The 21,359-nt window shown below is 34.3% G+C and overlaps 1 protein-coding gene across 1 annotated transcript in view; it reads right to left on the bottom strand.

The window, feature by feature from the left end:
- Positions 1–21,185, bottom strand: part of erbb2 (erb-b2 receptor tyrosine kinase 2) — a 40,299-nt gene extending 19,114 nt beyond the window's left edge. Inside the window, exons 1-9 of the mRNA XM_051123642.1 lie at positions 20,932–21,185; positions 4,462–4,613; positions 3,950–4,139; positions 1,889–2,017; positions 1,732–1,800; positions 1,348–1,463; positions 1,122–1,263; positions 887–1,015; positions 651–777 (exon numbers count right to left, since the gene is read on the bottom strand). Of these exons, the coding sequence (XP_050979599.1) occupies positions 651–777; positions 887–1,015; positions 1,122–1,263; positions 1,348–1,463; positions 1,732–1,800; positions 1,889–2,017; positions 3,950–4,139; positions 4,462–4,613; positions 20,932–21,010 (1,133 nt within the window). The 5' untranslated portion in view covers positions 21,011–21,185. The remainder of the gene's footprint in view (positions 1–650; positions 778–886; positions 1,016–1,121; positions 1,264–1,347; positions 1,464–1,731; positions 1,801–1,888; positions 2,018–3,949; positions 4,140–4,461; positions 4,614–20,931) is intronic.
- Between the last annotated feature and the right edge of the window lie 174 nt (positions 21,186–21,359).

The following is a 21,359-nucleotide window of genomic DNA, read 5'->3' as shown; positions in this document are numbered from 1 at the left end:
CCATAAAAATGTGAGAATGAAACTTCTGTGGAAACTTTAATCACACATGTTTAAGAGAACAAAGTATTTACTTACTAGAAAATTGGCACAATGCATGAGTAATCAAATAATAAAAAGTTCTTCCATAGTTCTGTGAAAGCCAGTGATGCTTAATAGCAGAGCAAATGAAATGTTATAACAAATGCTCTTATGTTATCTTATTTTATGATTTTGTGATGCAATTATGAGAGACAGTTCTGGGACGTAATTATACTGTATCATTTTGATGACTTTGGCGCAGGCATTTCAGAATGACAATATTTTAGATGAAGTGAGATTGATCTGTTGGTTAGTCCAGTTATTCAATCACATGATCTTTTGAGGCAAAGTCATGTGAGTTTTTAATTGGAATTTAGCCTGTAAATGCTTCCATCTTAGTTTACGCACATTTCCTTATCGAATAAAAAATTATTAACATTTTGCATAAAAATATGTGGATGCAAACATAGCAAACAGCAGTTTGAGAGCTACATCAGAGGGGAAAATTATATCTGTTGTGTGAATATAGTGTATGCATCTTATGGATCACTTTCATATTTTTTAGTAGGAAAATTTTCTTAATATCTTCCACTGAAGCAAGACATTTTAGCTGAACAAATATCTTTGCTTACACTTTGAAGGAGTCTGAAAGAAAAGCCAAACTGCCGTAGATTTTCTCACAGCCAACGAACATGCCAATGTTGGAGGCATCCACCACTGACACCCCTTGAAGGTTTCCCATTCCTAGTCCATAACACACTAACAGACATAACATATGTAAATTAATAGTATAATTTAAGAGTAGGAGAAATTATACTGACATAGTATATGTAAAGACAGAGAGATGCATGCACAAATCTACACCAACCTTTTGGACACTCTCCTTCACACTTTTCACATTTCTGTGTTTCTTGGCCATCTGGCTCAACAGTGATGACTTCCTTGTTAGCTTTGGGACAAACCATTGTACATGCCACTTCCATTGCCAAATAATTATCTAAAGAAGTAGAAAGTACAGCATATATCATATACACACACAGAAAGCAAGGCCTGTGAACATATTACATATAATATATTGTTAGTAAATTAAAAGTTTGACATACGGGGACACTGTTTAACACATGTGGCTCCAAAGCTGAACTTTTTGTCCTTGTTGGGTTTGGACTGAAAGGTGTTCGGGTCGTAGATGGTGGGTGGGGGGCAGTTGTCTTTACATGTCCCACTGTCATTGAAGTGACGACAGGCCTAAAGATGCAATTGGGCAAAACAGATATTAATTCATTTCAGTTATATGTGAATGATATAATGCAATAATTATGATGTTTTTACCAGACAGTCAGTGTCTTTGGGCCCTGTGCAGCCAGCAGCACACTGCACATGACAGCAGTCGTTGGGTTTTGGACCCTTACAGCGCAAACAGCCAGATGAGCAATGTACAGAGGTCACTGAAGAGAAAGAGGTACATGTAATTGTCTCAAAAGTTTTTTATTATTTTGGCATTTTTTGCAGTTATTATGATAGGATAGTGTAGAACAAACAAGAAGCAAAGTGGGAGTGAGATAGGGGGGGTGGGATCGGGTAGGGTCCTCAAGCTGGGATTCGAACTCACAACAGTGCAGACAAGGCTATTAGCGCCAATTAAACTGAACCAATTCTAAGCAAATTTTTTGTTATCAAACCGGAAAAACAGGCCAATATGTCTGTGACACTCACATGTTTGGCAGTCCTGATTTGTTTCTCCCCAGCATCCGCCTGGTTGACAAGCTGAAGAACAAACAGGACCTGAAAAAAAACAAAATTATTGAGAAATAACAGTGACGCATTAAACGGTCTAATGTATGATGTCAACATTCTGTAGAAGTGAACTCACAGTTCTTTGGGATATCTTGAAGATGCAGCAGTTTGTTTTCAACTGTAGTAACAGTGTCTTTCCAGTTAATATTCTGAGGAAAGCAAAGTTGAGGATTTCCCAAAATATAAACTCCTCCAAGCAAGATTTCTGTGAAACATAAGCGATCATTTTAAAATCATTTTATAGCAAATGCACACACAAAGAGCAATGAAATATTTTGGAGATGAGCATAAAAGTGCATTGAGATTTGCTTTGTGCAATTTCACAATTGAAATTCAGTCTTTTCAAATGGAAAATGTGCATAGCGAGTTTTAGATTTAGCATAGATTTTAAATCAGAGTTAACTTGGTCAAGCAAATTCACTGTTTTGACCAATAAAAATTGCTACACCATTAACAATAGACAATGGACCTTTTTGCCCACAAAATCTTGCAGAACAAATCTCTTCGCCAAGAATTTGCTATAGAAATTCCGACTTTTCTTAAAATTCTATTAATTTCTATGAACTTTCAGGCCTAGAAATCACAATTTTAAAATTCCTTTATATTTCTGAATTTTCCATGACCCTGAGACCCTTGAACAAATGACTAAATCAGGGCTCCAAACTTTCTGACCAATGAATTTCCATGTCTTTTTCATGACTTTTAGTCATTACTGACTGCCCTAGTAAAAAGTAATACATTTAAAATGCACTTTATACTGAGTATAGTTCAAGTCTATTAACATTTCTTCCATGACAACTCTCTGAAGATTTTAGCATGGTAATGGATATAACTTTGTTAATGTATTTGGTCTTGGCAGAATAGATCTGCTACACTGCTGAATTGCTGCTGCTGTTGTAGATTATTGCTGCTGCTGAGCAGCAAAAGCATAAGCTGATGTGAGCTGTGAGTATTTAAGACATAACTGTAGCACCTGTAGCAGATCTATACAGGTGGAGCTGGGGAAGGTGAAGGGTTTTCCAGAGGAACCGAAAGGCTCAGTGAATGCTAACCAGCCATTTAAAGGTAAAGGTGCAAACTCGTTGGCTGTGTACGCGACATGCACCAATCAGCTTGTGCCAAGTCGTATAAGGCTGTGAATATCATCAGTTACGTTAACACCCACCAGCCTGTGCCATTTAGAGTTTCATGAAAGAACTAGGCATATTTACTCTAACATGCTCTAGACTTCCCTAGTGAACAATAAATATATTAAAATGTTTTTAAAATACATTGATTTCATTTTTCACTAGGGTGGATAAGGCATTTTTTTTTAAAAATCATTTTGTAGAGATAACAGAGGATTGTTAAGTAACAATCAGTGCAATGCATTTATTGATTTCATTCATTCAACTATCCTTACTGCACTTATACTTTTGTACAAATGTTTTAATAAGACAGGTCATGTCACCTTTATTTATATAGTGCTTTTACAATACAGACTGTGTAAAAGCGGCTTTACAGTACTAAACAGGAAAATAGTGTGTTGATAATGCAAAAGGACAATAGTAAACACAATTTCCAGTTAAAGTCAGTTCATCATTGTTTCATTGACGTCGTCTAGCTTAGTTCAACTAGAATCTGTGCAATCAAGTCGACAATATTGTTGGAAATTAAGTGTCTCCAACTAAGCAAGCCAGAGGCGACAATGGAAAGGAACCAAAACTCCATTGGTGACAGAAATGGAGAAAAAAAACCTTAGGAGAAACTAGGCTCAAAGACAAAAAACATCTAGTAACTAAATACATTCAAAGACCCCTGGAGAAAGGCCACTTTGTGTGTATAGGAAATAGCTATTAGCTAGTAACATTTGCCACCCAATGAATCACACCAGCAATTACTCTCAACAGACAGTCTGATGGTATCATTTGAGATGGATTTACTCAGTACATAAGTACTCACAAAGAGCATGAAATGTTTTAGAGCTGATGCATAAAAATGTATATCCACAATTGAAATTTCCATGACTTATAAAATTATAAAATGCACTTACAGAGAGAATTTAAACTTATATTAACGGCATCCCCTGAACAGACTGGTCACCATCCAAATTTTGACTTTTTAAAAACACTTAAATCTACAAAGTAGATCTTCTTACCTGTAAGACTCCTAAGGCGTAGTTCTCTCAGGCCGAGTCCTGTCTGACTGTGATGAATGTTGTTATGTACAGCGAGAGCGTAGCTGGAGTTATAAAGCTGACTGCCTCGAATGATTCGCAGATTGTCCAGAGGAACCGAACGCACTGAGACGTGAGCTATCAGCACATAGCCCTGAACCTCCACAATCCCCTACAGACAAACAAAAGATGAACACATTGTTTCATTTTCATAATTTGATTGACATTTCAGACACATTACAAGTGAGTGGCTTATAATGTAAAAATAACAATTCTATTCTTCATATCAGTTGTCTAAGAACTTTTTATTAAGTTTTACTTAAAGTAGCATGTTAAAATGGGTCATTCCTGTAATGCACTACCCTTTGAGCTTTTATAAAATTATTATGCCTGTGCAATTTAAAGCATCGCTATAAAAGAGTATAGCAGACATTCAGAAATATGCTCTGTATATGCACTATAGAGACACACACAAACACACAACAGTCCCGTACCTGCAGGAAGGAGAGATCTGGACTTCCCTGCAAGTGTGTGATCTCCAGGTTACCATGAACCACCTGGCAGCCCGTGTACAGCAGCCTGAGCATTTCATAATGATTTTCCAGACTGGAGGGTAAAGCCAACTTCATATCGGTCCCGAGACATACTGAAAAATATAAAACAAAGATGTACATATCAGCAGGGCTGTAAAACTTTATATGGGTTTATTTTATCTTCCACATCTCTGAGCTTACAAGAAAAAATCAAAATAAAATTCAGTGTTTAAATCCTTTTTGACAACTGCCGAACACAGTATGGTAAATGTTGTACTTCGTTGTAATTTGCATGCATATTTATTTATTAAAATGCTGGAAAGTATCATTTAATAATTGAGTGGGAGCAGAAAGAGAAGAAAAGCACATAAACATTCGAAATTGGTCTTTATGACAGCAGCAAAGTGTATTTTATACAGTTATTTATAAATATATAGCGTATAATCGCGTATAATTATATACAACTATAGTGTGTCTATTTTCCTATTTTTAAACAGGAGATTTAAATAATGGACAAGTAAATAGTATTATATATATAATATGCTATAATATGCATAATAATAAGTAATAATAAGTCATTTTCAATACATTTAGATTTTACACATTAATAAGAATAAATTTGTTAATAAAATTTATTTTACTAGAATTTTTAGCAGACAATCATGTGACTGGCCATGTAAGCAGCACGTTCCCAGGTTCGTAGGATCACAGCTTCTTCTCTGTGAATAAATCGCCATCTGAATCCATGAGTTTTATCACCGAAATGCTATGTAAAATTACTTTTACAGATGTCCACATAAGAAACAATTACCGTCCAAATAGAGTTATTATAGACAAATAAACCAACCTGATCTTACAAAAAACTGCTTTTTCATAAAAATTTGTATGATGTGATTTGTATGGAAGAATCTGTAGATACATTTTTACAAATTAATTTAATCCTAAAAAGAATTTGCAAAAACATTGAATAAGTTACAAACTGTCATGAGATTATGTTGAAATGAATTAATTTCTTTAAATCAGGGAATGTGAAGATTTTTCATAAACATTGATAAATTACTTCCATGATAAAAATAAATCATATTTACAACAGAAATGGTTATGTTACTTTTCCATGTAACAATTTTAAAATTCCATGATGTGTATACATGTTTTCTGTAGCAGTGGGTACCACTTGCAAAATGTTGTAAATAACAGTCGTTTGAATGCTACGGAAATCTACATGGCTTTTCTGTGGAATTTTGCAGTTACAGATTGTGTGTGTCATCTATGCTTAGGGCTCCAGACTGAAACTAAAACAGTTGTACTTGCGACCAAAAATATTAATTTGCAAGTGATATTTTTGCTGAGATCGCCACTGGTGATCAGTGTAGGGGGTAACAATTTACAAGTAATGCAAGCTACTTAATCAGATTACTTTTTTTAACTTTTTAACTAATTAAGTAATGCTTTACTTTTTAATTTACAAAAAGTTACTTTTTCAATTAAGTATTGTCAGTTATTTTTTTTCTCCATGTATTGATTGAAAGCTCTCCTGTCCCCATATTGAGAGAAACTGGGAGTAAGATGTTACTTTAGTTCTAGACTAAATGTGAATATGCATTTACTCATCTCACTCACAAAAAAAACCCAAAACAAAACAAAAAAACAGTACCAGTATTCCTCAAAATGAATAATAACATTGAAATGCAACTCAGAATATGATGCAAAACTGAAATAATTAAATATGTTTAATAATACAAATATTCTTTGCATTTAATCCCATTTTATTAACCAGTGTCTTTGCTCCTGACCTTAAATGATGCAATTCAACCATACTAATAAGCAAAAATTACTCAAGATAAATTAACATTTGCTCTTTTTTTTTGCTGAAGGGGGTTGAACTTTCTTGTTCTGCACTCTACTCTACAGACATGAATTTACTTTTCCTTCAGCCTAAGCCTTTTGGTGTAAAAGGGCTTTTATTTTTGCCAAAAATAGAACTTTTAGTAAAAACAAACAAGAAAGCCCTGCCCAGATTTAAAAAATAACGCAAAAGTAACGTAACACATCACTTTACATGAAAAATAACTAATGTAATTAGTTAGCTTTTTTAGAGAGTAACGCTATATTGTAATGCATTACTTTAAAAAATGAAACTGTTCCCAAAACTGCTGCCAACTATATAAATTGTTATACAATCATGAGTTAAAAATGAGCATGCAATGCCTTTTTTCCTGCTTGTTTTGCGATGACATATTTTGTTATTTTGAAGTAATATACTAAGACGATGCCCATCAAAGTGGAAAAACAGTACTCATCTCTGCCGAAAACCAGCATTGATGGCACACCTTTTAATGAAAAAGCAGGCTGAGACATGAGAGACATGAGAGAGACAGAAAATGACGGAGATGTGCAAAGTAAAATTGCAGACAAAAACTGCAATGAAATCATCTTCATGTAGTTTTATTCAGTATGTTAGGATCACTTATCTGAACTATCCTCCACACAAAAAACCTTCTTATGTTCTACACATATGAATGTGTAAACTCAGTGTGCTGCCTATAAAGTCTGTATTCATATCAATTCAAATGTATTCATTTAACTTATAGCAGAATATATCACTTAAAGCACACACAGATATGATTTAAACAGTCCTGACCACTGTCCTCCTGTCTTCACTTTATCACACTGCTACTTTGTGCAGGATACTGTAAATAGATGTGTTTGGCACTCACTCTGAGCATCCATGTCATGACAGAGTGTGTGCATGTGCAGCACTGTACTGAGATTTGTGCGTGTGTGTGGAGATATTTGGCAACTCGTGGCCCTCATTCACAGATGATTTCCTGCAAATCAGTGCACTGTAAACTGCGAGGTAACATTTGACCGTACTGGAATGTAAACTTCTCTCTATAATTGTCTAGTTTTTATTTTTTTTGATATTTAAAGTCAGTTTATTCCAGGTTTTCCTGTACATAATTCATGAATCAGTACAAACTATTTCACAGATTCAAAATATAAGTCATTGTTAGATTTAGAGAGCTTCGATGACACAAACTTGCAATTAAGGGTGATTAAATGTTTAATCCTTTAATGTGTTGACACATTTTTGAAAGAGCTGTTTTTGTGCACTAACAGAAGTGACATATGTATGCATGCTGATGGGACTGAATAATAAGTCACTGTTTTTTTTTCTCCAGTTTACACTTCCTTTCCAAGTTCCGTTGCTCCTCTTTCATCATCCTAACATTCCCTCGTCTGTGTGCTTGAGAGTGTGAGGGGCGAATGGTGGTCTTGAATAGAAAACAAATCTATCAGTCCACGTCTCTGTGGCCCCTTGCTCTTTCTCTTTCATTGCACTTCTGTTTCTACATAATCAGTTTTTAACTCTGGCTGAAGTGCAGTTGTTTTACACCACAACGTATTGCCACAGAAATCCAAACCAACAGGTTTACACACACACACACACACACACACACACACACTCGCTCTATGTTCCTCTGACTTTTGCTTAATAGTTTTTTCTTGCTGTCTAAATCAATATATTACCCAGGCCAATTAAATGCTTGATATTTGGTTGATTTATTGGTGCTGCATGTCTGATAAACAGTGGCAGCAGTCTTTATTTATCTGCATGCCCCATGAAATTGTGTTTCAGTGGATGTCAAGAATAACCAACATACAAAAAAGTTAAGTTAGGTCAAATCAACTACTTACTTATAGCTTATAACTAATAAGATAACTACTCAAAAACAAAACAAAACAAAATAACATTATTTACAAAACCGAAAAGATTGCGTTGAAGTTGTTCTCTCACTGTGACTCTAATACAAAGGATTTAGACTGCCAATTAGGTGTATTTCTAAAACAAAATTTTGAAGAATACACACACATATACAAATCCGCACTGAACCTTTCAGTATGACTGATATCAACAAGCAGTGACACACATCATGTGGTGTACTCCTATAAAATATCAAAGTCCATTTAAAATGTTTTGTTTGTAGTGCAAATGTACGTATATTTAGAGAGTGTTTACCTTTGTTTTACTTTTGTTGTACTTTAAAACCCGCAGTAACACACTGACATAGTAAGTGATGTATGTACGTCCCTATGGTTTCTGCGACGCAGAAAACATGGCCAAAATCGTGGAATCCAGTCATAAAAATGGAATTTGCAGTGTAACACAGAATTTGGCTAAATTTGAATAATTAAATCAAAAGCAGGGCTGTACTGGGCCCTGAACTCGGATCTGTGAGTATTAAACCACAATAAATAAATAAATAAATAAATAAATAAATATGTCTGTTTGTTCAGTGTTTTTGAGTGAATGAGTAGTGAAGTTTCATGTACTACAGATACTTAAGCATGTGTGACGCTTGTGGTGTTTTCAGTCTCACTATGAGAACGTCAAAACATGAATCAATACTCTACAGCTGCTCTGAGAGTCACTTCACAAGCATTTCAAGATTTTGATTTCATAAACACTATTGTCAGATACAAATACTGATAACTAGTCTTCTAGAGTCTTCACTACACTACAACTGATTAATAATTTGTATTAAATAATAAACCAAACCAATTAAAACACACAGCATAGCATTGCTTAAAAACTAAAACATGTTATAGGACGCTATTATTGTAAAATTGATTAAAGATTCATGAATTGTAGTGCCCTATGATTTACTCAATCCGAAAAACACGGACGGAATCATGGAATCCTGTCATAAAAATGGAATTTTCTGTATAACGCGGAATGTCATGGAATTTGCCAAATTTTGTTTGGATACATCAAAACTTGGTCAGTACACTTAAATCAAAACATGACATGGACTATTGTCTGTGAACATGTAGCTGCAAATAAACCATTTAAATATGAATCCTGTATGTTCTGCATGTCTGTGTGAATGAAGGTATGGAAATATTATCTTTAATGGAATAATTACCAAAAAAAAAAAAAAAAAAAAAAAAATATATATATATATATATATATATATATATATATATATATAAAATATATATATATATATATATATATATATATATTATAAAACTAATTAGTTAAAGATGCTTTACATATTTCATAGGGTCTTAAAGGAGAAGTCCACTTCCACTTCCTTGTCTGTCAGACCTTTTGGACTGTGTTGTGTTTTTTTCCCCTATGTATGCCCTTATTTGGACTTCCTGTTCCGTTTTCAATTCATTACGTCACTGTTTGATTGTTTGCACCTGTCCTCCCCTGATTAGTCAGTGTATTTCAGTTTGGTTGTGTCCACGTTTAGATCGTCGGTTCTTGTACGTCATTCGGTAAACGTCATATCAGTCAGTTTGTATGTTTCTCCGTCAAGTTACGTTGTGTTTGCTGGTTCCCTGCTGTTTCCTGTCCGTTACTGTCTCCCTGTGGATTATATTTAATAAAACTCTATGCATTGGACCTCCTCGCTCCTCCTCGTCTTTCTCCGCACACAACTCGTGACATTGTCATCCAAGATGTTCATGTCTTTCTTTCTTTAGCTGTAAAGAAATTATGTTTTTGAGGGAAACATTTCAGTATTTTTCTCCATATAATGGACTGATATGGTGCCCCAATTTTGAACTTCCAAAATGTAGTTTAAATGCGTCTTCAAAAGATCCTAAATGCGGCTGTAAACGATCCCAGCCGAGGAAGAAGGGACTTATCTAGCGAAACAATTGGTTATTTTCATAAAAATAATACCATTATATACTTTTTAATGTCAAACGCTCGTCTTGTCTTACTCTGCCTGAACTGTTTTTTTCCGGTTCATGACAATTAGGGTATGTCGAAAAATTCCCATTTCATGTTCTCCCTCAAATTCGAAATCGTCTTATATTGCTGTTTTAGCTTTTTTGTTAAGGGTGTTTGATCTTCTTTGCATGTTCACTTTGCAAAGACTGGGTCGGTACTTCTGCAGCAATGTAAAATGATTTTGAAATGATTTTTGAAGTTGAGAGAGAAAATACGATTGGAGTTTTTCGACATACCCTAACTGTCTTGAGCTACAATACACAGAGTTCAGGGAGAACGAGACAAGACGAGCGTTTGAGATTAAAAAAAGTATTTAACCGATCTTTTTGCTAGATAAGACCCTTCTTCCTTGGCTTGGATCGTTTCTAACCACATTTGGGATCATTTGAAGCCACATTTAAACTGCATTTTGCAAGTTCAAAATCATGGCACCATATCAGTCCATTATATGGAGAAAAATGCTGAAATGTTTCCCTCAAAAACATAATTTCTTTACGGCTGAAGAAAGAAAGACATGAACATTTTGGATGACAAGGGGGTGAGTACATCACCTGTAAATTTTTGTTCTGGAAGTGGACTTCTCCTTTAAAATGTAATCTTTATTAAACTTTTAATAAATTGCTGTTTAATATTCTAACTTTCATGATTTCAATGAATTAGACATGCTTCATTATGAATCAGATTTAACCATTTATTTTAACCATTAAAACAGAGTCTAGAAAATTTTAAATGGAAAAAATGGAATTTGAAAAAATAAAATAAAATAAAAATACATAAATAAAACAGAATTTGGAAAAAATTAAAATGGATTTCATTGGGACCAGCATTCGGCAAGCTTTTTGATAATTAAAATTCAATTAAACCATTAAGTCACAGAATTTGGGAAAAAAATAAAATTATTTTTTACAACTGTAAAATTATAGTAATAATATTTATGGCAGACTTAAAGGGTTATTTCACACAAAAATGAAAATTCTGCCATTAATTAGTCATCCTTTGCAAAAAAAAGTATTCTCATAGCTTCATAACATTACGGTTGAACCACTTACGTCATATGGACTATTTTAATGATGTCCTTACTACCTTTCTGGGTCTTAAATGTGTCAGTTGCATTGCTGCCTATGCAGGATCAGAAAGCTCTCAGGTTTTATTAAAAATATCTTAATTTGTGTTCCGAAGATGAACGAAGGTCTTACGAGTTTGGAACAACATGAGGGTGATTATTGATTAATGACAGAATTTTCATTTTTGAGTGAACTATTATTTTCAAACATTAAACCATCAAGCTTTTATTTTGGTGGGAAACTGCAAGTACCTCTCTTTTGCTGACATCATTTCAAGTTTGGGAAGATGGTTGGCACATGTAGCGTTTCTAAAAGGACATTAAACTGACATAGATTCAGATGAGTCCATGTGAAGCAAAAATAAAAAGTATTTCATAGAGCCCTATGTATGTAGTAGCAAAACAAGAGACCATCGCCTTCACACTAGTGTAGACACATTCCTTGTGTCATTGGAAACTTGTGTCACAAGGCACAAGAGCTGCTCTCGGTCTCTAGGACAACAGCACGGGAGAGAGATTGAATATAAATCAGTGCTCTTTACCTGTGCAGTGAGCAAATTCACCACACCTACTCTTGGTGTGTGGCCAAACAGGAAGTGAAGTGTGTAGTTCGCTAGCGTGTACTTTCAATAGGATTTCAGCTGCCAACTTCTGTTAACCGCTGCTGCCACGGAGACTGATCTCGCAGACAACAACAATACAAACAACAGAGCACAAGCTAAACGTTTACAGCGACCAAAGATCAACTGCTGTCTGCCAGCTTCTGACCTCGGCTATAATAAGAGAAACAGCAAAGCTTGTCCCAAACACATCCCTTATGATCCATTTTCAGCGGCTACAGGAACAGGGTCTCCAAGGGGTGTTATAACGTAGCTTGTGTCCTTTGGTCATTGACCTCAAATGCTGCTCAATGGACTAGCCAGTGTATTAAAATCGATAAAACTAACACAGCAGTGACAAAAACACTCAACTAAAGGGAACATTTAAGTGCATGTAATGATTTTGAATTCAATTGTGAATCAAGGGCATAAACAAAATGGTGTTAGTCACAAATACAGTGCATTGTATGGAAAAACAGACCATTCTCATCATTCTCATCTTCATTCTCAGCTTTTTACAAAACATATCAGTGCATATTCTATTCTTGCTCTCTTGCACACAGTCAAACAACAAACAAGAATTACTCAACCGACAGGAAGAACAGGATTTGGACCAGACCTTGTGTCTCTGTGTTTGTGAAGCGTGTATTGCTCCGTTGTGACACACTGCTGCACGCATACCAAAATACTGATGGATGAATGCATGCATATGCTAGACTAATGCATGCAAGCATTCCTGACAAGAGAACCACCTTGCACATACTAAACAAACAGAAACCTTCCTGCAGGTAAACAAACACAATAACAGCCACAGTTACACCACTGTTTACTGCTTGATTTGACTTGATTATCTAGATTTTTTCTTATAGGGTTTAGATAGAGGTGACGCTTTAGCTGTTCAGTTTGCACAGTGAAACCCTTTGGAAAAGGGATTTTTGTAACGTTCAATATTTATCTAGTTATGGGTTTAGAGCTTCTACAGACAGTACAGTCACATGAAGCTGTGAATGTAAGTACATCAAAAATGTACTGTGATCAAAGACATAAAATTATATTTTAATGAGGTTTTTATGCATTATTTTGTATTTGATCAGTATTTATAGGGAACAGTTGTAATTGTTAAAAAATGAGAATTTGTTTTAATTTACTGGGAAAAAGTCTTTGACACCAAGAACATTACATGCTGATTTCTGTATTTTATGGTTATTGTGCAACACTGTTTGTGTCCCCTTAAAAGTACCCTTACTGTTAAAGGGATAGTTCACCCAATAATGAAAATTAGCCCATGATATACTCACTCTCAAGCCATCCTAGCTGTATATGACTTTCTACTTTCAGATTAATACAATCAGAGGTATATTAAAAAATGTCCTGACTTTTCCAAGCTTTATAATGGCAGTGAATAGTGGTCAAGATTTTGAAGCAAATAAAGTGCATCTATCATAAAAAGTGCTCTGATTGTATTAACTCTGATTGTATTTGTCTGAAAGAAAGTCATATACACCTAGGATGGCTTGAGGGTGAGTAAATCATGAGATTATTTTCATTTTTGGGAACTATCCTTTAAGGCCTGTTCACATCATAACTGTAATGATAACTATGCTAGTGTCCACATCAACAGAAAATAACATTCTTTTAATTCTATGCGGTTGCTGCAGTTATGCCATCTGCCGCTTTAATGCTCAGGCTTTTTAAAATCGAAAAAGATTTGTAGTATTTATTATTTGGGCTATATTTAAGGGTATAGAGACCATAGTGACCCAAAGCTGTGAATGTAAATACATCAAAAATCTACTGTGATTGTGGACAGAAAATTATATTCTAATAGAGATGTTGTACTTTATTTACAGCTAATTTTGTATTTGATCTAGGGCTGAAACGATTCCTCGAGTAACTTGAATGCAAAAAATCATTGAGGCAAATTTAACTTGTTAAATGATTCAGTTCAATCGCAATGACAACTTACTTAACAGTGACTTACTGCCACCTACTAACGGTTTTGATTGCACATTTAAAGTATCTTCATTTTAAAAATACATGCAAATATCAGTATTTAAGGTTTTGTTTAAAATAACAAAATATTATTTATGCATTTGTAACTGCAAGTTAAATGCATTCATGTCCCTCTAAGCTGAATTAAACATCTAAATGCCTCAATTTCTGGACTTATGCCTTTGTTTTAGGCTGTAATGTTAACCTTTTTCTAAAGTAATGTGAAATTGATTTTTGTATTTTTATTATATATAATGGTTTTTTATTGATATATTTGTATTTGCATTTTGAATGTAATGCATTAAATGGGTTTAGTTTTCATGGTTATTAATGTATGCAATTTTTCTGAAAGGAAACAAAATAGTTATTTTAAGAGACCTGTCTTATTCTCTTATATATTTAGTATTGCTCTTTAATAAAGAAAATTACTTCTTATCTGAGTACTCGATTAATCGATGGAATAATCGGCAGAATACTCAATTACTAAAATAATCGATAGCTATAGCTACAGCCCTAATTTGATCTGTATTTATAGGTAACAGCCACAATTCAAATGTATTGGAAAAAACACTATGACACAAATAGATGGCTTTTTATTTTCTTTGGAGGAAAGATGAAAATCAAATCCGTTCACCACATCCATGTCCCAGTCACATTTTCTTGGTAAAATAAACATTACTTACACTATCAGAAGAGAAAAAAATAATTCTACAGTATTTTATATTTTTACATTGATCACTATTCTATTTATTAAAGGCAAGTATTAATCTCATCAGGTTAGTGTTTTTAAGCATTTTACATTTATTCCAAAATAGTAACTTAAGGCAGTAACAATTCAGACAGTATACTGTATATGTGACCATATGTTCAGCTATTTTTTTTTAATAGTTAACTTTTAACTATTTTTTATTTTTTCAGATCATCAGTCATCAAAGCTTGGTAACTATTGGTCTCAGACATGGAGATTTACTTTAAATTTCACCAAGCTGATTACTCACTAGAAACTCCCACAGATTTCATGCCATTTTAAATATTATTTTGACGTAGCAAAGTGGTTATATTTAAGTATGAGTTGTTTACTTTGTACCACAATTTTTTTTCTCATCCAATATTTTGAGGAGAGACTGCTTCCCTTGCCTCCTAGAAGGAAATGCCCCTGATATATGTACATTTGTGTCTCCTTAAAAGCAATGCCACAATGGCTGTATGTCTTTTGTTGTTTCATTACACAGCAGGCTAATTTTGAGCATCTTGTCATAATGTCTGGATCTCCAGATTTGGATTGTAAGACACAAATCAGATGAACTAGTTAGTTTTATGACACTTTCATGTTTTTTGGCTTTTTTTTTTAGCTTAACAGCCTGTATTCACCGTTCTATTTCATTGTATTGTAAAGAGCAGCATGAACATTCTGCTAAACATCTTTTTTTCTGTTCCACGGTAGACAAAAACAATTTTACTGTCCAACCTAAGACAAAATATATGTGCATGAAAAAACTGTTTCTGTAAGTTTATGAAAGCACAGTGTTGCCTCTGCAAAAATCACAAGACAAACTACTGAAGAAAATCAATAGCATATAAAATGTTTCTTCTTTGTGTACTCAGTGAACCATGCTTGCCATACTATTGATTCTCAACTTTTCTGTCTCCAAGGGCCCCCATTGTTCACAAAAATATTTGCAGGCACCATGACTTTTCATTCAGGATTTATATTTTACTCACAATTTTTACAGTGATACCATAGAAGAACCATTTTTGGTTCCCCAAAGAAACTTTCAGTGAACAGTTTTTAAAAGAACCATTTTGAAGAACATTTAAAAAATGTAAAGAACCTTTGTCCACTATAAACAACCACTATAAACTATAAACTTTTCTGCATTTGAGAGGTTCCATGGATGTTCTAGGTTCTTCATGGAACCATCGATGCCAATAAAGAGCTTTTATTTTTATGAGTGTAACTAGTAAAATAGATATTCATTATAAAAATGTATAAAAATAATTTTACATGAAGAGATAACACTTTTAAAACAAGGCTTTCTCATATACCCTGGTTTTCCAAGAACATAAGAACACAAATTTTTCAAAGAAAAAATAGTTGTTGAGGGATCAAACTATAATAAAAAAATATTATGATTAATATTTTATCTCATTTTAATTTGTGTTGTCTTTTTTAAAAATAATTTCATCCCTTGAAAGTTTCTACTTTCATCATGTTAATTGTGAGCCAACATTCTAAAAATGATTGCAACTCTTAACAAAACCCAACAGAAAAGTTCAACACTGCACACTTGTGTTTCATCAAAACATATGCAAAGGATATTTCCGTCTGGTTCTAATAACGATTCACAAATTTCAAAAATTGATTTTCTAGTTAATATAATAATAATAATAATAATAATATGATTGTTGGAACAAAACAGCACCAGCAATAGAGGAGGAAAAACAAATACATCCTGTCCTATTTTTGATGAGGGTAAGTGTTCAGAAAAATATTTTATTAATTATTGATCTTCTGTTATTATGGGAAGCAGGAATGTGCCCGAATAGTGAATCTGTTTAGTGAAAATGTAAATAGTAAAAATGTAATTTATTCCTGTGATAAAAGCTACATTTTTAGCATCATTACTCCAGTTTTTAGTGTCACATGATCCTTCAGAAATCATTCTAATATGTTAATTTGCTGTTCAAGAAACATTTATTATTATTATTATTATTATTATCAATATTAAAATGTTAACATTTATAATTTTACAAAAGATCACAAAAATTCTACTCAGCTGTTTTCAGCATAATAATAATATTAACAAATGGTTTTTGAACAGCAAATCAGAATATTAGAATGATTTCTGAAGGATTGTGTGACTGTAATAATGATGCTAAAAATTCAGCTTTGAAATTACAGGAATAAATTACATTGTAAAATATATTCAAATAGAAAATGGTTATTTTAAATAGTAAAATATACTTAAATAATATATAATAATAAAAAAAATATTTTGCTGTACTTTGGATCAAATAAATGCAAGCTTGGTGAGCAGAATTAGTTTTTAAAAAACATAAAACATCTTACTGTTCAAAAACTTTTGACTGGTAGTGTAAAACTTTACTGATAGGATGACGGCAAATGATTTGCAGATTATATTGTATTTATTATAACAGGGTATTCGGAAACATTCCTAATGGGAAGTGTAAAATATTTTAGATTTTTTAGGTAGTTAATAGTTAATAGGAAACACAGTCAGAACTACCAATACTATAGACTGGTGTGTTTTTGTATCAGAATACTGGTGCATTTGATGTACACTGTGCACAAAAAATCTGATGAAAAAACATGAATGATGATTAACAATCAAAAAATCGTGAATCGATTTTTAATCGAATCGTGACCCCAACAATCGATTTGAATTGAATTGTGAAGTACCGAAACATTCCCACTCCTACTGTAATTGTGGTTTGAATGTCTCTGTTCTAAAAGAATTAGAATGATTATTAAAACTTTATAGTTATAGTTGTTGTTCTTGGTGTGAATGGGCCTCTACTTTAATACTAAATGTCCATACAGCATGTGAGACTGACAACCACCAAAAGTGTAGTGACACTTTCAGCTAACAGCATTGCTAAAAGCCACCATTACTGGCTCTGAAACACTCAACAATGAAACATGTAAAGCATATCTAAGAGAGCTTTGCACACCCGCACCAACTGATAACCGGGACAAGCCCACCGAGATCAACAATGTAAAGACTAACTGGATGCAAAACAGACACTTATGCATATGCAGAGTCAGATTTATAAACCTGGACAGGGACTGATCTTAGTTAGTTTAGTTATGAGAATGGTAGCGGCAGTCACATTATATAAGGTCCCATGCCAACAATGTCCTATGCAAATGTCTAAATTCCTTTGTTTATGGGCTCAGCTTGTCAACAAGACTGAATACTTCTCCAGGCTGTTGACAATCTGAGCACATGAAGAATGCTGTAGACAACAGATTTTTTTGCTGAAAATATTTACAGAACATCAAAACATCAGACACTCACACACAGACACAAAGTCGTTTTGCTACGTGTGTAATCATACACTGACACAGTTACTCAGAACTTTAAAACAAATGACCTTTGGAATAACTACATTCAGCGAACAGGAAGAAGTGTTTGATTTTCTAAGAAAATGAGTTCTTTCTTCAAATAAGTGCACAGAAAAGAATGAAATGAAATTCAATGTGTAAATCTGAACGTGACATTTTGTGTTATGCAGAGAATGAAAAATACAAAGCTTAAACCAGCATTTTGGTTTTATACATGATTTTTGTACATCTCTGTTTACTCTGCTAAATAAACTGTTTTGCAAACTGATAGGAAAGGACTGAAAGGAGAACTCCACTTCCAGAACAACAATTTACAAATAATTTACTCACTCCCTTGTCAGGATGTTTCTGAGGAAAGCATTTCAGGATTTTTCTCCATATAATGGACTTCATTGGTGCCCCGATTTTGAACTTTCAAAATGCAGTTTAAAATCAGCTTCAAATGGCTCTAAATGATCCCAGCTGAGGAAGAAGGGTCTTATCTAGTGAAACAAAAAATTATTCTTTCATTTTGAACAAATCTTTAATGTGACTCGAGAAGAACGAGTCATCTCGGGGAGTGATTCGTTCAGTCACATATGCGCAACGTCCTATTAGGTTCTGTACTGGAATTATTTCACCTGTTTCTAGTCTTCAGGTTTTTGAGTTGTTCGTTCATCTTATTGGGCTGTCATGGGATGAACGAACGACTCAAACCCGAAAACTTGTCAGATAAGAGGTGAGGTGAGCTAATCATAGACTAAAGACCCAGGTAAACAATGAATTAATCTTTTCTGTTTCTTATAGCATTATAGTTTTGTCTTGTTAGTGTGATCAACGTTTGTGTAAGCAGTAGATGTGTTAGGGAAGTAACACATAACATTTTAATTATATTTTGCTAAAATGAACGAAATGACTTGAAAAAAGATTCGTTCATTTTGCTGAACGAGACTCAAAGGTCCGAGTCGGTAAAATGATCCGAACTTCCCATCACTACTATGAATCACGTGTAAGTTCATCGTCTGTGTACTGAGTATGGCGAAAAACTCCATCTTATTTTCTCCTACAACTTGAGAGGTGGACATTGTTGTTCCTTTTTGTTTGTAAACAGCGTTTGACTTGCACTTTCTTAGTCTTTGCGCTTTCACTTTGTAAACGCTGGGACTGTAGTTTCGCCTACGTTCCTATGACCTTTCGACGTGATTCAGTAGTGCGTAGCGTAGTGAACGCGCATCCCAGAGCCTGTGATACACAAGCTTTTGTGCTTAAAAAGTATAAAAAACTTTATTTTCCGAAAAAAAAAAAACAAATCGTTTCGCTAGATAACACCCTTCTTCCTAGGCTGGAATCATTTAGAGCCCTTGGAAGCTGCATTTAAACTACATTTTGGAAGTTCAAAATCGGGGGACCAATGAAGTCCATTATATGGAGAAAAATCCTGAAATGCTTTCCTCAAAAACCATAATTTCTTGACAACTGAAGACAGAAAGACATGAACATCTTGGATGACAAGGGGGTGAGTAAATTATTTGTGAATATCAAATGTGACCCTTGACCACAAAACCAGTCATAGGGGTAAATTTTTCGTACATGAGATTTATACATCATCAAGTATAAATATAAATTAATAAATAAGCTTAAATAAGATTTATACATCATCAAGTACAAATATAAATCAATAAATAAGCTTTCTATTAATGTATGGTTTGTTAGGATAGGACAATATTTGGCTGAAACTTGATTGATTTTTTTCTCAAAATATTGAGAAAATCGCTTTTAAAGCTGTCCAAATGAAGTTCTTAGCAATGGATATTACTAATCAGAAATTAAGTTTAATATTTACAGTAGGAAATTTACAAAATATCTTCATGGCATAAAAGAAAAATGGACAGTTTTATTACAGTACAATGTATTTTTGGCTATTGCTACAAATGTACCCATGCTAAATAAGACTGGTTTTGTGGTCCAGGGTCACAAATGTTATATAATAATAACACACTATTATTACTGTGGTACCACTGTGGTGTTTGGACATGGTACTAAAGTAATAACATGTTTTATGTACTATGGTAGCACCATGTAATTCTTTCACTTATATTCCAGTGTAAATGGTTATTACTCAGTACATATCTGAAACGGCCTTATTATCATCATCATCATCACTATCATTATGTTGTTGTTGTCGTCATGACCAAAATAATTGCTATTGTATTATGAACTATTTTTAAATTAATAACGTGAATAATAACATGTGCATCATAGTTATCACCATGTTGTTTTTCAGAGATCATGACCCAGTTAATTGTTTTTTGTATGACTGCATATTGTTACAGTTGTGGTTGTATTATATTTTGGTTCACACTTTGGTGTCATCAATATTAAATTCAAAAACTGGCGTTCTTTTTTGGTGTATTGGTTTGATACTAACATATCAGGAGTTAAACTCCATTAAACTCCTGAACTCTGGGCTGTCAGGTTTCAGCGCTATTGTTATGCAGAAGTTGCAAATCAAGTTTGTGTGACATACTTCACCTACGACTAATGCGCCAACAGTGTGAGAAAAAAACACCCCGACGGGATTTTCTGAACTTACTCACTTTATATATTAGTCTAAGTTAGGTACTTGAATACAGGTTTAAATGTTACAGTTGCATTCTACTAAAAGAACTTTCGAATTTTCAAAATCCAAAGGAAGCGACGCGGCAAAACTAAACGCTCCAAATCTTGGACTCGAACAGTCGCTTGAAAACGCAGTGGGCCCCGCGCCGGTCGCGTCGCGACTTTAGCAGTGTAAATGGGGTGTCAACCGCTTGAGTAGCACAGTTTCTCCACAAGAATGTATCCCGCTGCTGTTTGTTCGTGTTTAACTCTCTATCTGCTCCGTAACTTTACATTAACGTAGTGTGTAATAGTATAATACGGGAATTTGGGAACAGTGTGGGAATGTGTGGAGATGACCCACCTTCTCTCCCTGTAGTGGCTGTAATACCCAACAGCAGCAGCAGGACCCGGACGAGCCCAAAACTTCTGTCCGCCTCCATCGATTAGTCCTCCATTAGTTAATAGTACTCCAGCTCATACCCGGATCCCGTACACGTTACAAGGATCCCCCTCGTGTAGTTTCGATGCGTTTAATGTACCTGTTTTCCTCTCTTTGTTATTTCCCGAATACCAACAACTTCCTGGCAGGAGCGAGTGCGCCCGACTCTCCAGTCAGTGCGTGTGTGCGTGTGCCATAATACGCGCGCTCCCGCGGAGGAGTGGCAGTACAGATTGACTCCAGTAGTACAGCGGCTCAACTGCAACATTCATGCAGACCAATTATGGAGTCGGGAGCAGTTTTAACAAGACGAAGGCTAGTTGTCATATTTTTCACTTCAGTGAATACTT

Source organism: Labeo rohita, chromosome 12 (assembly GCF_022985175.1).
Source record: "Labeo rohita strain BAU-BD-2019 chromosome 12, IGBB_LRoh.1.0, whole genome shotgun sequence".
Classification (NCBI taxonomy): Eukaryota; Metazoa; Chordata; class Actinopteri; order Cypriniformes; family Cyprinidae; genus Labeo; species Labeo rohita.
This window is presented reverse-complemented; position numbering and strand designations above follow the sequence as displayed.